We start from the raw sequence: 21,936 nt of genomic DNA on the forward strand, positions 1-21,936 counted from the left end.
TAAGGGTAAGTACTGCCTTCCAGGTATGGTGTGAGCAAGACTGGCAAATACTGCGTATCATTGTCATGTAAGCTTGGGAAATAAAGGTATTCTTTGCTGGAGAGTTTTTCAGGAAATTTTACGTGAAAAAACCTGTCTGAATATCAAGGCTTGTTTGAAGTGTACGTAGAACACTGTGCAAGTCCTTTTGATGGAAAATATTTTTCTCTTAAGTCGTGTCAGTAAAACCTTATTTCACATTTTTGACATGGTTGTTCTATTACATCATACAATGCAACGCGTGATGTCCATTCAATCACTGCCAAGATATTGTTCAGAAAATCTCAGGTTGAAATTTAAACGAATCTAGACTCACTGACTTTGGTACTTGTACCTTACTTTTTTTTGGCCACTACACTGAAGAAAATGCAAGTGAACAAAGAAAGCACTCAGTACTTAACATTGCTGATTGCTTGCCAAGTCTCTTATACTCGCTGAAATTGAACTGTTGGCCTTAAAAAGTGGCGCTACGTGCTGATTTCCCCATGTTGGGACATTAGTTATGGATATGAAGTACGCATGACTTGCAGCCGTGGAAATACTTAGGCTCGTTGACATCATGAACCGTAGCCTTTGGTTGAAATACCTGTCAAAAAAGAACAAAGGAGTGAATGGAATGAGAATGTTTAACCTTGTTTAATGATAGCCTGGCTCTGTAACACTGTGCTTCTTGTGCAGTTACTCACCCCTGGCAACATATTGAAAACATACCCTGCCATACCTGTCACTTCCCCATTTGCCAAGTCAGTAAAAACCAGCCAAATCGCTCGACACATGTCCGTACTTGTCAAATCGGATTGAGGAAGGTGGGTTCACTCTCTTCTCTGTAAGCTATTCTGCCATAATAACAGTCAGGTGTGAAGACAGAAATGTTTTCACTGCCGTTCCTCTGCAGACCCCTCTTCAGATACAAAATTGTTCGCAAACTCAGAATGGTTCATCATGTGCGAACAACACTGTACAACTGACACAGGAAATGTTTCATTGTAATATGTGTTCACGTACTGTACACAGCTTACATAAATGTAGTATACAGACATGGCTCCACCATTCAATTTTTGCAAATCACCCACACAAAGGAGTCTGTGAGTAGAATTTGTGGGGTTTTAGAATTTGTCGTTTTTACTGATCACAGAGTTTAAGGATACAATTATTGACGTAGCAAAGGCACACAGTATGAACTTCTAGCTCCTTGTGGCTATTCAAAAAAGGTAAAAGAGAATGACTTTGTCCCTTTATTAAGTTTTACTCGGTGTTGTCTGCTGCTTTGTTAAATTTTCTCTTCAAATTTTGTCCATTTTGAACTTTTGTAGAAAATCTTTTTCAAAAGAAAACTGTCTCGTAGGTTACATGTAGGCCAAAGTCTTGAATGGACTTTTTTATGTTTTTGTCGTTGCTAGCAATATCTTGTGCAAACTTGCATTGTAGTTGTCCAGTCTTGCTTGTTTGAAGTGACTAGTGTAGACTGATTTAGCTCACGTAAGTGTTTGATCTCAAAAGTTCTAAGCTGTAAAGACTTCCGTTGACAATATAATGAGATTTTCTCATTGTCCAAGACTTTGTTTAAAATCATTCTCAGGCCTGATTTCACCAACAGTCCTTTTTCCTGATTGAGATTTGGTGTTAGTTCCGTGTCTGCTGGATTCCCTTTTGTTAAATGGTTTTGTCTAAATATGTACACATCTTCTGAAAAGTTGCTTCGTAAACAAAGAATTCAGCTACTATGACTACTGTGATCAAATTTGCGAAGAACCCTTGTTTTTCTCTTCCCTAACGTGTGACTTCACTTATCATAAATTTCATGCCTTCTTGGGTAGGCTGCATATTTGGCACTAGAACTTGATATAGTCATGTGGATCGGTGTGGTAGACTTTAGAGACAGCATTGTTTTGCTTTTTGTAATTTATGTAAAGTGATGAATCTTAATTTGTTTCCGGGATGCATTTCAAACGGCCAATTGGTATGCATAATAATGACGACATCTATCTATTCTTCCCTGCACAGTGCTTTGAAAAGTCTCTCTTAGTAGAAGGAAAACTCACTTCAAGCAAAGCAGACTGTTCATTGGTACATGTAATTGTAAAGAAGGCGGGTTGTCCATCAGCTGTCAGGATCAGTACCACTTTTCGACAAAAGGGCCCAGTCAAAGAATATGAGAATTCGTCTTTTCTGAACCACCCATTCTGGGACTGCATGTAAGAGAATGCGATCGGTGAAAAAAAAAGATCAGGTTTGTGAAGCAGTCCTTTGTGTTAACAGGCTTCAGTGCAAAGTGTGTGTAGTATAATGCAAGTCTTGGAACAAAGTTGGTTTGTTTCAGCAAGTAAAAATTTCTTTGGGACAGAAAAATCTGATGTGGCAAAAGAAAGAGACCTTTGTAAACGAAGGTTTTCAAAACCCTATGTACAGTACATTTACATGTACTGCGGAGTCTATGCTGTTCGTCTGCACACCGTTTCCTCCACTGGACGGTGACGCGATGTGTATGCGTGAATTTTTTGTTCCTGCTGGCAATTTCTGTCTCAGCGGCGCTACTGAATGTGATGTTCCAATAACACCTGTTGATTTGGTGAAACCAAAAGGATAGCAACATTCATGTTAGGTGATAGGTAATGCTTGGCAACAGAACGTCTGATTTGTTTTAATTGTTCGAAGTCATTTGCCCAACAGTCAGTGAACTGTTAGGGTTTATTTAATTTTCATTAGTGCGCTCAAATGGCATTCCACCAGTGGCGTCTTTGTTGCAACCAAAGTTTTCCCATAGCCCCTGCACTGTTAGTCCTGTCTTGGATTATCTTAGTCGTTTTGGTTTCTTGGCTAAAATCATGCATCTTCCAGAGATGATTGACTTTGACTCTTTCAATAATTTAGGTCAAGATTCAGCATCTGTGTCCTTGAAGTAAAGTCATGACCGATGAAAAATTTGGTTTCAAATGAAAGTGAAAGAGAAGTATGCAGTATGCAACATGAAATGTCAAAAAACACAAGTGCTCTGGTGGAAAAAAATAGAATGTAAATAATGAGAATTTGTCAAAATACATGTATTGAAAGTATACACATAAATTCCATATTTCTTACAAATAAAATTCTAAGATTTTATAACTACATGTATTTTAATCAGCAAAGATGCTGTCTTTGTCGTACCCTAATCTATATCTTTGTACTGTTTCCAAAACCTGTAAAGTCATGTGTGCTATTATAAAATATTTGTCACTAGCATTTTTTCCAAAAATTGAAATCCAGTACTCTGGTTTTATCCAATCTTTGTCTACAATAGAATGAAGTACACATTCACTTGGCAATCAGTTTACACAAAGCAAATGACCCCCCTTTTCCTCAGTGTCAAGAGCTGAATCCATTGCTGTGCATGAAACCCTTTTGGACTGAGAGTATAATTCCAGAGAGCCCAGTGTTGTGAAAGTGGTTAGTTGTCCCTGGGGTTCCATAAGGATAACAATCGTTTTCATTGTCTACTTTTATAACCCCTGCCTCCACATCATCATAGTTATGTACCCCTTCTAGTCACGGCGTAGCAGGATGTTAACTTACAGTAAATCTTTTTTCCTTGATGCCACACTGGCGGCAATGTGTTCAGTTTTTCACTGTGGTGTACCCTGTTTTATGCTTCAGATGCTCTTTATCTCCAGTTTTGTTTCCCACTATGGAAATTGTGATCCCTGGTTCCAGCGTCGCCATCAAGTGTTTTGTCAGCACAGTTTTATTCGCAAGCTGATAATGTCAATGGTTCCTCTCACACAATACATTTTGATGGCAGGGTGCTGGGAGATTGCATTCAAAGAGGGGAAAATGAGGGCCCACTGGCACACCCTTGGATGATCATAAAATACTCTGAGTTCTTTACAAAATTTATTGCTCAAGGGCAGGGCATATCCTAATATCCTAGACCATTTGTATACAATTAATTCACATGTAAGTATGTCACTTTCCACTGAAGAGTGTCTGCGTCAACACAAACATGCAGACACACAATTTACATATAAGCTATACACAAATGTATCAAATGTATGTACCAAGTGTATGTGTGTCTACAGATACCAGTACAATGTTATATATACACACACACACACACACACACACACACACACACACACACACATATATATATATATATATATATATATATATATATATTATCATGGCAGTCAAACATACTCTTACACGATACAGATTAATTTGTTCTGAAGTTAGTGAAGTGCAAATTATTTTTACCTATTTTCACTCTATCTAAATCAAAGGAAGAGATATTTCATGTCCCTGCCTGGCTGCAAGATTTCTGCCAATACAAAATGTGTTGAATAAATAGTCAACAGAATAAATACTGGTGAAACATTTCTGATATTAGGGGCTTTGTCAGGGTTATATGAAAATGTGTGACAACAAGTGAAATCTGTGGTAGCTACACATACATGTGTATGTAGTGTGCACTTCAAGTTCATCAAGTATTACTAAATACTGTCAACTAAATTAAGCCTTCAAGGTGTGAAATCTGACTCAAGGGAGAAACAGAACTCAACAAGTTAGGTTTAAACTGCAGGCTGTTCATAAATGCTCTACTTTTCACATCGTTTGGTTTTGTTGACACACTTTGAATTCTGGTCAGTACTTCATTGAAGCCATTCAACTGCCTCTATGAAAACAACGAGGAAATGAGTCCTCCATCTTTCTCAGCTTCTCTGCTGTTGATCTCTGTTGTCTTGGTTGCAGCATAATTAGCGATGAGTGAAATGCCATGCTTCTAGGGTAGACCAACTCCAGTAATTGAACATTACTGTGACTGTAATTTGCTAAATTAAACGGTTGTATTTTCACACACCAGTGAGCACATGCTGAAGGACGAATGACATCCTGAAGGGACCTGTTCTCCAGGGAGTGAATTAATAAAATACAGGACCAGGTACAGAACTCAGAGAGTGCATTCATCATTCACCTACATGCATTGCCGCCAACTGTCAATAGAACATTTTATTATGAAAATCTAAAAACATATTTGGCAAAAATGAATAAAATATGTATAATGATAACTTTTCATTTTATTTGCTGTACGAACCATAATATTTAATCTTTGCAAAATTTCATACTTTTGGTAATACCCTATTTTATTTGAAATCTTCCATTTTCTAACTATTTAAAATCCATTCGTTACTATATGTTTACTGTTACACTGACAAGGGTTGCTATTCACAATACCTACGATGCAGATCAGCTTGTATACAATGTACGGTGTGTGTGCCTTATATATCGTCAAATACCAATGACATATAACATAAGGAATGTAAGCTATGCTACACTCCCAGGGTAAGAACTTGTATTGTACCACCAAGTTCCGGCACCTTTGGCTATTTATTTTAGGGTGGTTTCATGGTGCTCACGTTAAAAAATTATAAAAGTACAATGCCTTTATATTATGTTACATCCTGCAATATGTATTATTACGTACACATTGTTTATGAATCATTGATATTATTACTGAATGAATGTCTGCTGAATGCAGGACTTTAGAAAGATAGAATGATTTGTACGGCAAATGTTTGGACTCAGGTGTAAACTGGAAACTTAGATGTAAGTGTCCTTGTCCAGCGAAACGTTTGATCTGTAAACCACCTTTGCTCAGAAGAGCTGCACCTTTTCACAAGACCAGCATTCCAAACCCCAATCACAAAGACTCATTGTTGCATGAAGACTGCTGGTGAAAAAAATCATACCTGTCACCGTTTACATGTACAGCGTATGTCATCGTTAACTCTGAGATCAGCCCCTCAAGTGGCAGATATGCACAGTTGAAGAAAGTTTATTGTACAACACTTGAAGTATACATTATTAATACTTTCTTTCGAATATGTCATTCATATTTACCTTCATGCAAGGAATATATTGAATAAAACCATTTCAGAATTTGCATATCTGTACGGAAAAGTCACCCCATTTTGGTGTTTAACATACATGTACATGTAGTAGGTGTGGGGTTTTTAAGGTGACTGACGATAGTTTCTTATTTATTGACATTTTTGGGTTCTTGTTGATTGATATTGCTGTTGTTGTCTGGGGTTTATTGACACACTGTGCCCAATTAAAGTTATGTAAGACTCTTAGAGTGGCAACAAACATCAAGTTGGCTGTCTGTTCCATCACTGAGGACGTTGTGGAGCACCACTTACAATTGTGAAAAAAAAAATTTACTGGAGACTTATTCCTCAAAAGCTTCCCTTCAAAGGTAGCAGTTGAATGGTAGATTTCAAGAGTGTGATCGATAGTTGAATTTATGCCTTTTGATGAAAGCACTTCTCAGGCTCGTTAAAATTGCTACTTGTGAAAGTGTTCAGGGAGGTTGATCAAGAGAAAGCTACTGTTGCTGGTAGGGTGATTTGATATTTGATAAGGTGGTTCCCATGGCATGTTGCTATGCTATCAGTCAACTTTGAGTTTTAGCACAAATGTGTGTTATGCCAGAAAATTGTTTGATTTCAGCAAATTCAGCAAATAAGGAAACATATGTTTATTAGAGTACTCAGTAACCATGTAGTCAGAGGAAAAAGTGTATTTGATATTATATTACGGTACATATTACAGTTTTGTCAATATCAGTGAATTTTGTGACGTCATAACCCCCCCCCCCCCTAATTATTACCATAATGTATCCAGTATTAAAGTATCCAATTATTATCCAGCATTTAAGTCCAAGATATTTTCCACATTTAAAAATTCACTGGTATTGACAAAACTATAAAACAATAGCAATGATGTACCCCCATCCGGCCCATAATGGACTCAAGCAGACTTTGTGCTCCATATTACTCAGCTTAACCTTGTACATTATGTGTTCAAAGTTTGCTTTTCTCCATTATCGAACGGGAGAGGGTACATTATTGCTTTTATTAATTGTGCTATTCATGGTGCATACGCTTCAATTTAACTTGCACACATGCTTGTATTCTCTTGAGGGATTGTGAGTAGCACAAATTCTCAGAGTGAGCTATCTCTGATGTACATTTGTATGTAACCCTAATCCTGTCAGACAGTGTAACTTCCCATATTTAACTAAATTCATCTACTTGACTTTTCAGTGGTATGTTAAAACAGGTCATCAAAAATCATATTTACAGTATCTTGGCCTTCAGGGACCTTTACTATAAATATTCAAGTCTTTGTTAAAATGCAACATACGGGACATGTTATGCCTCACTGGTGTTAAAGGTATACAGTCACCTGTAATCTAAATATGCCCATATATGGTCAAAGGGGCGTTCCTTGGTATTCAAAATGCCCATGCGAGGGCGCTGTTTTTAAAAAGTGGCCACCCACCTAAAATCTGTGATTGGTTAAATATTCTCTTTCCATGGTAACTGTGGCAAAATTGGAACAGGTGACAGTATACCTTTAACCCTTTCACCATCATGGAATGGTCCAAACCCATTGTTATCAATGGTGACTGTGAACCTGTGAACAGGGAATTGGGGTGAACAGGTTAACAAACTTGACCTGGTGGTGATATATGGACTTGGCAGGATAAGGGTTATGCAAGACTTTCTACTCAAAACTCTATACACGCTAACTTGAATCAACAGGTGGCTTATAGTTAATATGCAGATTTGATGTTAAGTATTTGGGGGGCATTTACGCTTCTACATAACTACCGTACTCGTCCGAGTATAAGCCCCCGGTTCGGCAACACTAAACAGCGGTAAAACTAGGGGAGGGGCTTATACTCGAGCAACCCCATGTTATCTGGCATGGACGCTTAATTTATGCTAATTTTATGCACGATTTTTTTCAACACCACTCGATCTTTCTATGGCTTTCAAAATCGACTTACACATCCAAAGAAATTGATTGTACAATCTCTGAATACAGAAGTGACATTTTGGTGAAATTTCAGCGTCGAAAAAACCCCAAACTTGAAGCAAAGACGTCATGTATGCTGCTGATCAACAGTAATGTGAACAGGCATGCATTGCCCACACGGAAAGGCAACTCAATATTCCAATATCAAACTGTCTACATCTTGTGAAGACAACAACATAGCAGTGAAAATTGTAATAGTCACAAGGAAAAGTCTTCACAAATGAAAGGATATTGCTTCAAACAAAAGAAACTGCATGTTTCAAGCATGAAAACATCGTGGCCGTGAATGAAAATAAACAATGGCGGACGTGAGTGAGACTATTCTATTTAGGCGACGGGGGTGAGTAGGGTCAAAGAATCAAGATAGTACTGGAAAAACGTGTCATTTTTCTTACGATATTGTCAAGGGAACTCCAGTTTCCCATTGTTTTAACATCTTTTAATGGTTTCTTTATTATCTAAAATTAATTTTACCAAGTTAAATGACCAAATATACTTTCCTAACCTTTCTGTATTTGAGTTACACTAGGGTAGGGGCTTATACACGGATGTAATGCATTTTCTAAAATCCTCTAAAATCAGTAGGGGGCTTATACACGAGCAGGGGCTTATACTCGGACGAGTACGGTATATATGTTGACAGAATAGATACGAGATATTGATTTTTGAAATAATTTTTTGTGTTGAAAACTGTCGAGTCAAAAGATACACAGTCAGACCAAAGCAGAGTGAACTTGTAGTTGTGGCTATATAAAAGCTTTTTTATGCTGCAGTTTGCATCGAACCAGCGCTTCCCAATTCACATTGTATTTTTGGTATGTTCCTTGACATTTGGATGATCATTATACAACACTGCCTACAAGGAGTAGGGCTATATCATCTCTGCAGTGGCAGTAATTTCAAAAAAGACAGTTTATTTGGACCCAAACCAGAGAGTAGATGAATCAATTTTTACTCGTTCATGATAAATTCAAAAGCCAAGAAATAGCTTTTTCAGAGTTAGTGTCAGTGACAAGAGGAAAAATAGAGTGGTAGGGTCCTCAGTGGTGTTTGTTGTGCATGGCCGAGAAACAACTACTGAGAGATATATATGTTTGAGTAGGATGATCTCACTGCTCTTTTGTTACTTGTTTTTGAGAACAGCAATGACAGACTGGTGTGTATACATTGCTTTGTTTTATACTCTGCATGCTTGCGGTTCAAAACATCATAAGAGTGACAGGTAGAGGCCAATACCTCTGATGGCAGCCCTACACTGGCCGGCTTGCTGCCCACCATGCCCCTGTAAATGCACTGTCCAGGTTGTGTAACCCGTTGGCTGACAATTCTTCTTTGGGGACACGGAAGATGTCAAGAAAGGTCATCTGAATCACACGGAAATATGAACTCCAATTAAATTATATGATGGTCACACCCATTTCTTGTGTCAAAGGTGAGCAAACAAGGAGTTCAACACAATAGAATGCCAGGTCCAGTATTCCGTCGATACTTAGAAATAAAGTTGTTTATGAATCGGTTGAATGTTATACAATGATGATAAAAAAAGTCTTATATCGTGTAATATGTGTCTCTCAGCTTTGCATTGGTGAGGCATCCCTCGTTTTCATTTCTGTCAATTAATGATTAATTGTTTTGTGATTTAGTTGTAAAATTACTTATGGTCACTAGTTTTTGCAGTTTTGCATTTAAAAATTATTTCAGTATTTTCTAGATATAGCTGATAAAAAAAGCAAAGGAGTATTTAGAATTCTTTTGCGTCCATGAAGATTGCCTCTATGCAAATGAAAAGCAAACAATTGAAGCTGACAGTGTGGTTTTCAACCCAGTATTATTGCATACCAGTCATTACAACTAATATAACAGTCGTGTTTTTCAGAGTACCATTTCACAGTCTTTTTAAAGTAGAAAATAAACTTTGACTGGCATGGAAAGCATTGCAGAGAACTTTCCTCCATAGCATATGGGAAAGAAATTGGAAAAATATTCCTCTAATTTTTGGTCATCATAGAAAACAAACAATAGAATGTCATATTGTAAGCTGTTGAACAGTTCCATACTGTTTTTGTCTCTCGGTTCTACTTGACGTGATTAGGAAACTAATAAAATCGAGTCTATATGTTTGGAATGCTTCTGAAATCACTGAAATGAATACAACACACAAGACTTACCCAAGGTGCATTGTTTATGCATGGTGGGTATGTTGAATTGCAGTCCATAAGAGGCCACAGATCACTCATGCCTGATCAGGCTCTGGGCAGTCGTTGTCTGTCTCAGATGCAGCAATCAGGTAAGGCACCTGGGCAGAAGGCACAGATCTAGGGTGGATGTCAGAAAATGGCGCCCCATTGATATAACCATTATGGATTTGTGAATCATACTACACGTACAGGTACATTGTATAAAGACAGAAATGAATGGCAGTCAGCAAATGCCATGTCTGCCAGTGTAGTCTGCATTCCATGTCAGCTATATATATCTTGCAACCCGAGTATTCAGACCATTTTGTGTTCAAAGTTCTTTTTGACTACAATGGAATCGCTGTGGTAACGCCGAAACGACGAGAAGTAAACAATACTTTATTTATACAGAAATTCTAATAGTTCTAACTTTTATTTTCATTGCATGAGGTGTTTGATTCACATTTCTGTGTGTTAGTTCTCCAAGGTGGTGAAGGCATGGGCACTTTCAATTTCTTTGCATGGCCGTTTCCAAGAATTCCAACAAGTCTTATGTTTGATTTCATTTTCAGTTTTACACAAAAGCTCAATTTTGATGCCGAGAAATGATCCAGAAGTAGAATAAACTGTGGTAGTGTTTGAAAGTTATGTGTTTTGAACCAACGTAACATCTATTTTCAAATCTATGCATACGGCAAGAAAAACAGTGGCATAGCAGAAGAGGTATTATAATTGTAATATTGAGCAGCTATTGTTATGCAAATGATCATTCAGCTAATCAGGATGATTGACAGCCAAGCAGAATCCTAAAGAGTTGGATAACCAATCAGATTATATCTGTCTATGTTACCTGCTGTTGACAACCACTTGATAGATTCCAGTTTTTGAAGGTTTGACTATATCCCATGATTAAATCAGAAACACTGTTTATAACACTCTGTGGTATATTTTGTACAGCCAGAGTAATTAGTTTACAGGTTGTTGGTCAGGGCAGATGAACAGTGTAATCTGCCATGATGTAATCAATAATTGTAAGTGATCTTGACTCCAAATGAAACATGGTGGTTTTATGGGACAGGGGGGTTTCTTCATGGTATTTGTAGACGGAGGGAATTCCCTTGTGGTTAGTTTTTTAGGAAACTAGAAAGCCAATCTCCCCAGACCGCACTGAAGGTTGCCAGTTTGAAGACTGTTCTTGAATCTGGAGATGATCCCTATTGAGGGATTTGTTGGGGAATTTTACACCTTAAAATAACACAAAACATAAGAGTGGAACGAACATTGTTATGTAACGTTGCCCTTTCCATAAAGTGAAAGCTTTTTTCTAAACTTGTTGCACAAAGGACGGCATATGGACTGTAACAGACAGTGAATAATGGAGTGGGAGTGAAATAATGGGAAGTAGACGAGATTGCTTTCCCCTGACAATACAGATTTGTTTTCAAATGACCCACTCTGTTAATCCCTCTGATGTTCAGATATTCTTTCTTTTTACATACAATGATCGGGTTGAAGTGTTACCGTACACATGTTGGCACAGTTTGAACCAATGTTTCCATGTGTGGGCCATATTTTGACATGCCTGCAGTTTTTGATAATAAGTAAGCAACTTTGGGTGAATAATATGAATCCATGGATACCAAGAAAATATTCTGTACAGGGAAGTTGCTTTCAGTGGAACACACAACTGAACAGTAAGGTGTAATAGTATGTTTGTTTGTTTGTTTGATTGCAGTCTTTGCATGCACACGTGGAGGTGAATATTGACCTGATTCCTAAAACTTATAAAGTGATTAGTGGGTAGATCTGATCGGTATTTACACTTGTACATGTAATGTGGTGTTTATCACAGCTTCTGTGCAGGTTAGTGGTCAGTGTACCGATGGAAGGAAACCATTCACAAGGATAACCAGGAGTTCAAGACTACTAGTATACATCGCTACCAAAACAAAATTCATACACACTGCTACCTCACCAGGACCATCTAAACTCCATGAATTTTGAAATTCAATTTATGTACATACGTTGCACAACTTAAAATTTACAACTTTAATTGACTGGCCATATGGAAACTCTAATTGGTTAGAATTTAGTTACTGACTTGAAACATTGGCCCTTAAAAACAAAATATGTAAGCTTGAAACTGTAATATGTAGAAATGATATCCTGGATTTTTTTAAATTATTTGTCATGGGCAGTTAAGTGAGGTGATCTGGTAAATTTGTGTATTTTCCCTTCCCATAATGGGATGGATTTTCATATGTAATCACTCTGTCACAACTGTGAATCATCAATGATAACAAATCCTCTTTGATATTTAATATACTGATAATGTCAGGAAGTCATAGCCATCTTATCATATATCATCTGTTATTCATTGACATCAATATGAATATTTTTAACTGGGAAATCGTGAAATGCCCATTTGTCATATATTTTATCAAGCAATCCAATAGACAAAAAATACTGGCCGATGTTGTGTAAGTGAGATATTTGCAGTAGGTATGGAATTTTCAGTGAAATAATGATGAGCCTACATTTTGTTGTGGCCATCAAGTCAAACATCAAATCTCAACTGAGGGTTGACAGTAAGATACATGGATTGACATATTTATTGAAGTTGCCTTTAATACAGACTGTTGGCAGATAATCATGAAAAAAAGGACAGAGCCAGTTTTTGCAGGAAATATTTGGAGCAACTTCAGTTCCTGTGGAAAGACTGTATACAGCCTAGATCTCTTGGTTTAATAATATAAAAACTTCAACAAAACTATGGAGGTTTCTCAGTGTGCCTTTGAAATGTAACTGTTACCTGAAAAACACACAATCTGTAGTTTGTCAATGTACTTGTTTGTCAACACAAGTTTTGTCTTGATCAGTTTCAATCCTGTTTATGTGTCAGCAACTGTTGTTAATAGTAGGGGCATAATTTATGTATCGGACTTTGTACACATGCAGGCTGTTTTTAGAAGTTCAACTCTGCATTTTGATTAAGGCATGATTTTGACGTGGTTTTTTGAGTAGATCCGAAAAACATACAAAAAAACCAAGAATACTCTAAAGGACAGAAGAATTAATCGCAGATTGAGCTTTAACTGCAGTCTGCTGGCTACATGCAGGAATGATTGGCCCAGTAATGAATTATTGATTGTGAATCAACACATTGAATATGCAAAATCTCATCATCTGTTGGAATACAGATAACAGTTGTTTGCCATATGTTGCATTTCTCTGATCAAATTTAGATTTTTAATACCATCATTATTGCTTTCTGTTTGGAAAATTAGAACAAAAATACCAAGTTGCAAAATTATTATCACCAACACTGCCAATTTTAGGAAATCTATTTTTGACATTGATCTTGTGGCAATATTTTGTAAGTGGCATGGATTGCAGTTCTGCAAATTATCTGCCAGTATCCTTGATTCGTATCAATAACACTGACTGCAATTCTTGCAATGCGTGTGCTTATGTTCAGTGCTGCAGATAGAAATGTGGACAAATTTTCACCCTTTTTGGATTTGCATTTATTTTCTGCAGATTTGTGGTCAAATTCCTTGATATGTGATTTCAGTCGGTGTGTAATATTGACATTCATAATAACACATACTGCTTTTCATCTTTTACACAATTTCTGATAGACCTGTCAAAAATTTTTGATAAAACATTTATAGCTGCATATTAAAAATAGAACTGATGGCGCAAATGAGTTCCATTTATACTTGTATTCTACCGGTATTTCTAGTTTTCTTCTATTTTACCATCTGTATCATACATGAATATTATCTGTAAAACTATCTTCAGATATACATTCAGGGGATGTACATTCCTGAAAGGGGAAGACACTGTATTCTGAAAAGTTCAAGAATAGATTTTAAAATCATAGGCAAGGTCCTTCTGCTACTGTAAACATACGTTTTGCAAGCCAGTTATGTCAACTAGGATGGCCACCCTCTCCATGGAGATAGGAAGAGCTTCCTCCTGTCTGGGAGCTACTGTTATATGTAAATTTCTTTTGTTACTGGCCATTTAAGAAAACAGCCTGCTGAACGTGCAAGTGTAGGTGCCACTCAACGCCAAGGTTTCGTTCACTGTATTTTAAAAAAACATTTACAAAATTAACATCTTTCCTTATAAACAGCCATTGTCTTTCAGTGTATTTTGTAAATTGTAGAGTGAGAATAAATCATATGTCATAAAGTACAAAACATTTCCAAAATTGATGAAAAAGTTTTTGTGAGTGTGTGGACACGCTGATTTGGCCAGCTTCACAAAGCAATACCTATAACATCTGTCAAACTAAATGGTGGAAAATCTGAAGTAACTTATGAAGTGGTTTTGTTCAGATATTTTGAAACTACAGTGAGCAGACTGGTTTGTATGTCTACGCAATATTGCAGTGCAATATCATTTTTTATGTCAAATATTCAGTGGCAGGAAGTTTGAAGCCAAGGCAATAATAACAAATACCGGGCAATATTGAACCTGGAGACTTTGTGAGGTCCTGAACTCTCAAGTATTCCTTCACTTCTGATGAATTATTAAACTGTATTTTGGGGGTTTGAGTCAAAGTAAAGCAATTTCAAACAGTTGTAGTACTTTTTCACTCAGTGAAGACAAAGTCCAGAGTGTCAATGATGCTCATATGGACGAGGCTGTTCTGTTGCTCCACAGCAAAACAAGTACCCACAGGCATTTATAGTATAGCACATACAGTATAAAAACCTGAGTTACAACTAGTGCAGTTTCGTTTTGACTCTATATGTACTGGTAACTCTCAACAGTGCAGTATCACCCCTTCATACACTGTATATTCAATGAGGCTATGGGTTTGACAGGGAGAGCTGGAATACATGCACATGTATACACACTGAGACAGTCAGTTGAACACAGAAATGTGCCCAAATAATGACTTAATTTGCAAAGAAATAGTTACAAGATCTTAAAAAAACAACGTCAAAAAACACGTAGGTGTCCAGTATTGATGTTGCCTATGTAATCCTGTGTTTGCCAATTCAGAGTTTGTTTTTGCCGAAAACATTGTCATAAAATCGCAACTTGAAATAAACCTGAAAAAACGTGTCCATCTCTTATTGTATTATGCTTTGTTCTATTGTCCACTTCTCCTTGTAGAATAGCCTGCTTGTATTCAGCCAAAATGAAAGCATTTCATTCCATTGTAAAGCCAAAGGAATATAACAGGTACAAACAACTTTTTGGTGTGTGCATTTGATATGCAGAAAGGTCTTTATTTGTTGAATAGGGATGATTACATGCCTTGTCTTTTGTGTGGGTATTGCCATTGACAATAGAAAATATGCCTGGTTACAAAATGTATTATGGTGGAGATTGATCGGAATGGTCCGTATGTAGAGAGGCATTCCAGTCTATGGATTTGTTGACATCGGGGAACTGCTCTGCTTTTGAAAAGTTCCCCGACAGGTCAGGAAAATGTGCACAAGAAGTGACTTAGTTTTTTCCAAGGAGAAGAGTTGCATTAAAAAAAATCAATAGTTTCCGTAAGAATTCCCTTGGGTTGTCCATCTCGCCTGGCAGCTTGCCAGTGAGGTATGGCTCACTGATGTGGGGTCTAATACTGCCTCTTTCATCATGTATCAGTGTAAATACAGCAAATATGACAGGTGAGCCAGCGTATTGTCAGATACGGTACAAGTAATTTGCATATTGTCGTTGAGCACGTAGTCCATCCCGTAACCATGAACAGCATTCACTTCTCAGCATTCTCCTTAGCCAGAGGGCAACAACTTGAGTGAAGACTTGGCTGGTTGCTGACCCCGTGACCTTCAGGAAGTCTGCTATCTGCTGTAGAACTAGACATTTCATGGAGAAACAAACATGACTATATTTGGCATTTTGAATATTCCAACAAGACAAGTGCATACATTTCTCTTTGCTTGCCTTGGCTCGTATTTTTGACTGATGTACGAACACAGTAATTGCATTTAAAAGTTCAGTTCACATGTATGGTGTATGTATCAGGAAATGCTTTCACAACCACGTGTACAGTGTCTTTTGCATAAAATACCTTACACCTTTACACGACCAGACATTCAATAATCTATACTGTATTCATACTGTTAGGAATGATATGTTACGTATGGACATAACACGTGAAAATACATGTATGTATTGGCATAAAACACACTCACATGTACTTTAATACTGTATCTGCATGTGCCACAATATGCTTGTCGTCATACACATACATGTGATAATGGTTGTTATATAACAAAATTCTGTTAAATATTCTCAGAAGTCCTGATAAATTAGGGATTCAAAAGACAGACGTGCTTGTAATACCTCAGACAGATTTATCTATCACTGTTGAGATCAGCAAAAGATGTTTATGTTGTTTTCATTTTACTCATCAAGGCAAAGTTTAGGTAATGATTCTGTGCAAACGCTGCGTTTGTTTGCATTGACAGTAGCCTGGGGAGATTTATGGAGTCAGACCCGCTCAGTGTTGCTCATGTAGTAAACAGACACCTGTTGCTTCCATGCCAGCCACCGTAATCCTGCCTGGTTACCCCTGTTACCATGGTGATTTGATGACCTCATCAGTGCAGAAAACATGATATCGTTCATTATTTTCCATGGCACTGTAGAAGGAATTGCAATATTCGGAGGTCTTTTTTCGCCAGAAGGTCAATATCTGGTTTGAGGTTATCACATGACATGACATGTGTGTATATAAAGGATAGTTAAGGAGTATAAAGTGCACCTGCTGTGATGTGATTGATAGCACATCTATGGCAAAGGTCACAGAAACATCACCCGTGTACTTGTGTGGAGGAGCCATATTGGAAGGCTGTGCATTCAGAGAGCAAGGCTTCAATAGCTCTGCTTTGGGCAGGCAGCTCCGTAAAATCCAAAAGCCGTGCGCCAGATTCATATGTGGATAGGTGTATAGAAATTGAGCAGAGGATTGCGGTATTGGGTTACAGCACTTAACAGTGTATCGGCGTACCAGGGGGTTCTCTGCGAAGTCATCGGATCCCGCAAAGTAGACCCTACAGTGAACAAGGTAAAGAAAAGTGATTACAATCACCAAAGCATGATATCTATAGGTGTGATGACACCTTGAATTTTGTCAGACCTGAGGAATACAAAGTAATGGAGCTAAGTGAAGAGACATAAAACTTGAAGTGTCGAGCTTCTCAGGGGAAGCAGTGTGCGGTATAGGTACTCTACATGCCTGCATGTATTGTTTGAATTTGGATGTCATGCATGAAAGTTTTGTTTGAAAGTTTATCAGAAATGGCTCATGCGTATGTTGTTGTTGCGGCTGTCAAAGAGAGCATTGTTAATGCATGGCAGGGGCAGCAGTCATAAGAATGCCAACGGCCAACTTAAGGTCCCAGCCATTCTTGTGTTCAACAGCAACCGCGGTATTTGGATTTGCATCAGAGGTGACTTTTTTTGTGTAATGGGTCAGTGGTGGTCGTTAAAATATTCTGAATTCTGGTCAGGTTTGGCGATCAGCGGCTGGAAAGAGATGTGTTGACATGTAGGTTTTGTCATGGTTGGGAGGACTTCAGGATATTCTTCATGATCAGGATGAAATAGATCGATAGCAAATGTCCAAAAGTGCAAAAAACACAAATGAGATGCATTGATGATGAGAATGGCCAAGCAATCAGGTCTGTTTCATTCCAACCTTTGACATCCAGCAAACTCATTTATCACTTAAGTCAAACAAAAGAAAGTAAACAAGAAAAAAAGTTTAAACAAAAAGGCTTCAGCTTTATACCTTCAATATTTGTAGAGTCAAACATCAGTTTGATATTAGTGTTACTATCATAGGGATGTATTCATCTTTAAGGTGGATTGATTTTACAAATAGTAAATTGTTGGCTGAAGTGATTTTACCTGAGGGGCTATTGTGTGGAAATCATCTAATACGGACTACAAATGCAAGAATCACACATGTAGGTCATAAATTAGGACATGAAATATGTGTGTCGTCAAACAAACAGGTGGACGGTTCTTGTGTGGCAGACTCTGCAAGTACTGATTTGACTTTCCCAGGTACTAATAGGAGAATGTCAGTCACACAGTGAGTACAATTCTGAAATCTGTACCCTCGTTCATATTGACAAAGGTTCTTTTAAAAACTTTGTGCAAATTTGAAGACTCACAGTACTACTTCAACAGTAGGGGGGAAAGTAACATACCCAGTACATCATGAAGATGAAGACAACCAGATTGGAGCTGCAGAAGCTCTTCATCTACTTAAAAATTTTATGAAGTTTACAGGAAAATTTTCATTCTTCTAACTTGAATGTGATGCATTGAATGATCGATTTGCATCCAAGTGTGATGATTACATTCAAGACTTTGCATATCTTGATCGTACAGCAAACATGTTGTATGCACACATACTTCAAAAGCTGAAATCGTCTAATTTTCCCTGTGATGTTCAACATGTTGCTACTGACCCTAGCAATTTGAATGCAACATAGAGGTTGTTATCAAGATAAGATTTAGGGCTCCTTACTGGTATTTCAGTCTCATTAGAACGACGGCACAAAATGAGCATTTTGGTGTTGCCTCAATTATAGCCTATGACATTATAGTCCGGAAAGCACCAGGGATCAGATTTTCATAGTCAAAAAATTCTTATCATTCTTTACTGGTCTGCAGCTTTGTTGGACTCATTTTGAAATCTGGAGAGATTGGTATCTTTCTGCAACCCTGGAGTTTGAAAGATCAAAACTTAAGATCAGGTTTTCTACATAGAGATAATAATTCAGGATAGGTTACCAGTTTGAATTTCATGCTTAGATATATAATTTGTTTCTAGTGTATAAATTTGCGTAGAAAGGTCATCATCGTGAAAGGGATAGTATAAAGTTTCGTTTAGCAAGGTTTCAGCCAAAAATGTACGTATTTGAAATGCATCTGACAGGATGTCATTACAGGTTATGCATATGGATTATACCTGTTACAGGTGACTTCTCTAAAAGTTTTCGATTCATAACCATGCTCAACTATCTGTTGACCATCGTCATCAGCATTCTCACATAAATGCAAATGATCACTGGCTGACCTACATGTATCTTGTCATGCTTTTGCATTGCTATGCTTAATACTAGGTGAAGATTCAACGTTTGGTATGCCACGGGCACAGGAACACAGGAACACTTGTGTGTACCGTACATGTGTGTTTACAGATGCATGTATGAAATGTAATAAACCAGAGGATGTAAACACCTGTCAGCATTTACTTGACATGTAAAAGTCGTGATAAGCAAATACTTGTCTGGTCGGTACATTACGTTGCAGTCAATGTAGAAAAATCTTTTGAAGCTTTTATAAACTTTTCACTAAATATGAGCAATTATACGTCATGTGCAAAGAAGCAGTAATTAAGTTCTTTTATGATTAAGTCAGCAATGCTACAGAAAATTATGTGAAATATAATCTGACAAACTGTTTTTTGTTGTTTTTCTATTGAGTGCTTATGGCAATTCTTAGCCAGTACTCTCAAGTTATGAATGTCCCCAGCAGAGGAGAGGGTTCTCAGCGAGCTTTATATATACCATACATATGTAGCTGTTGACTCATTTATTACAGGAGGCATACCGTACTATTATTAAATCAGTTTCAATGCCATGAATAACGTGATTGGACCAATGTTCGGGATATTAAACGGAACATTTTCAAACTTTGGCTTTCTACATCCTATGTGAAACTCAAATTTTCAAAGTTGGCACAAAGCATTATGGAAGATATATGAGTTGTTAGAGAGATTTTAAGGGTGACATTTTCAGACTGAATCGTCACTCAAATATTTGAAATGTCAAATTAATTTTGCTTCATTTTATTTTCAATTTTGCAGGCAGCAGCTGAGGCTATCTGAGTTGTGAGACAGAGGAGTGCCTATAAGGGCATCGCTGTACACAGAGTAAACCATGCCGGTGCATGCGGGCAGGAGAGCCGAGCCTCCCATTGAAGTCTGGGATGACTCTGGATACTCCCAAAACTCACAGACATCCTATATGAATGGAATGCAAAAGTAAGTCACACAGCTACGTTTTGTGGGTCCTAATTCCATAAGTCAACTTTGATTGGAGACTGTATTGTGATCGCGTTTTTGCATTTTCTGAAGACAACCGTCAACTTCGCATCCTGTAATAAATCATGGAAGTTCCAAGTGTCTTCTAGACGGCCTGTATTGTAGTGTTCATGTTTGCTAATTTTACAGCCCGGATACTGAGCAGATGTTAGCATTGGAATATTGACCAATATCAGCATTAAAAATTATGTAACTTAATTAAGACTTTGAGTGCTGTTCCAAAATCCAGATTTCCATGAAGGTTTATCCCTTATCCTACCATGTTTGTATTTTATTATCAGACCAAATGAGTTTAAACCTGTGAAGCACAATATTTCTCATACCGTGCATTTTAAAAGAAAATTGAATGTTTGAAGGCCCTGAAAACAGAGATACTGTAAACATGATTTTTACAGACTAAAGCCACTGTATTATGCCAAGCCAAGTGGGTGAAAATACACGTGGTTTTGGCTCAATACCACTTTTTACTGACTTTGCTGATGGGGAAGTGATACTGTCTGGCAGGAAAGGTTTAAATGTTGATGATTTTAACTTCAAGTCATTATTTTATGAACCCTTTTAACCACTAGGATTTAGTCCTACCTGTCATTTTCAATCGGCTAAGGGCAACCAGTATACTTGGAATTGGAGGTGAAAGTGCAAACTCCAATCCATAATTGCTGTGTACTATTGTGGCAGTCTTTCTGTACATTGCTTCCAGTGCACAAACAGTTTTAGAACAAAACACTTTCAATTTAGACCATAAAACTACTATTTTGCCAACAAGCTTTCCATTGCAATGCAAATCTTAGTCTCCCTTGCCTCATTGTTAGTAATTTATGTGCATGTGTGCGTAAATGAAACTCTCATAACTTCTTGAAGTGTGTTTATTATAAAAGCATAATATTTAGCTCACTGTGATATAAAATTTTGATCAACGACCTCAGATCTCATAAAAATATATATATAGGTACTTCATACAATGTAGAGCTGACTTGTTAACATTTCATGTTTTGAAAAATGTTTAATTTGAGCAACAGGATGTGTGGATGTTTACTACGTGTATGTGCTATTTCAAAGAAACATAAATTTGACTTACGATAAATGCAGATGATAGGTAGTACTCCCGCATGTTCAAAGACAGCAGAAGTTGATGAATTCTTTTGATGCCTCAAGCTAATGTGGTGTCATTATTTCTATTTTTTCCGTTCACTGCAGTGGCAACCAAAAACAGAATGGATACGTACCAAATGGCTACCTCCAACAGATAAATGGTCCTGGGCCTGGGCCTGGACCCGGGCAGCCAGGCAAAATGCCAGCCTCTGGAAAAGATATTTACGGTAAGCTTTTTACCTTACAGGCCTTGTTATGGTAGCTGTCAAGTGCTAACTATTTTTGCTTTGGTACGTGTATGTGTATCGTAGGTGTCAGAATTTTGATCAACAAATGGTACCAGTGAATGAGAGTAATTATGTTCTGTTCCATTCTGTTCCACTAAGACTTGCCTCTTAGGGACAGGTTTGCTTTGTTTCATCTTCCTTCAATTCGGTTTACTTTAGAATCAGTTAAAAATGGTTGAATGTCATATATCATAATAATGTAGATAAGTGTGTAGTTATGGTGTATCCTCACATGATGAAACCTAACTTTGCTGAGGTCATACATGGTTTATAGAAATGGCACGAAACCAAGAAACTGTCTAAACAGTGATTATTTCATCGTACTTCAGTGTGTCGTTAGTTGTAACATATACCGGTACTGGTATCATGGAAATATATGGCT

The 21,936-nt window shown here is 37.4% G+C and overlaps 1 protein-coding gene across 1 annotated transcript in view; it reads left to right on the forward strand.

The window, feature by feature from the left end:
- The window catches only part of LOC139140937 (epidermal growth factor receptor kinase substrate 8-like), a 64,330-nt gene that overhangs the window by 14,860 nt on the left and 27,534 nt on the right, over nucleotides 1-21,936 (forward strand). The window contains 2 exon segments of the mRNA XM_070710442.1: nucleotides 19,939-20,115; nucleotides 21,373-21,494. Of these exon segments, the coding sequence (XP_070566543.1) occupies nucleotides 20,012-20,115; nucleotides 21,373-21,494 (226 nt within the window). The 5' untranslated portion in view covers nucleotides 19,939-20,011.

Source organism: Ptychodera flava, chromosome 9 (assembly GCF_041260155.1).
Source record: "Ptychodera flava strain L36383 chromosome 9, AS_Pfla_20210202, whole genome shotgun sequence".
Lineage (NCBI taxonomy): Eukaryota > Metazoa > Hemichordata > Enteropneusta > Ptychoderidae > Ptychodera > Ptychodera flava.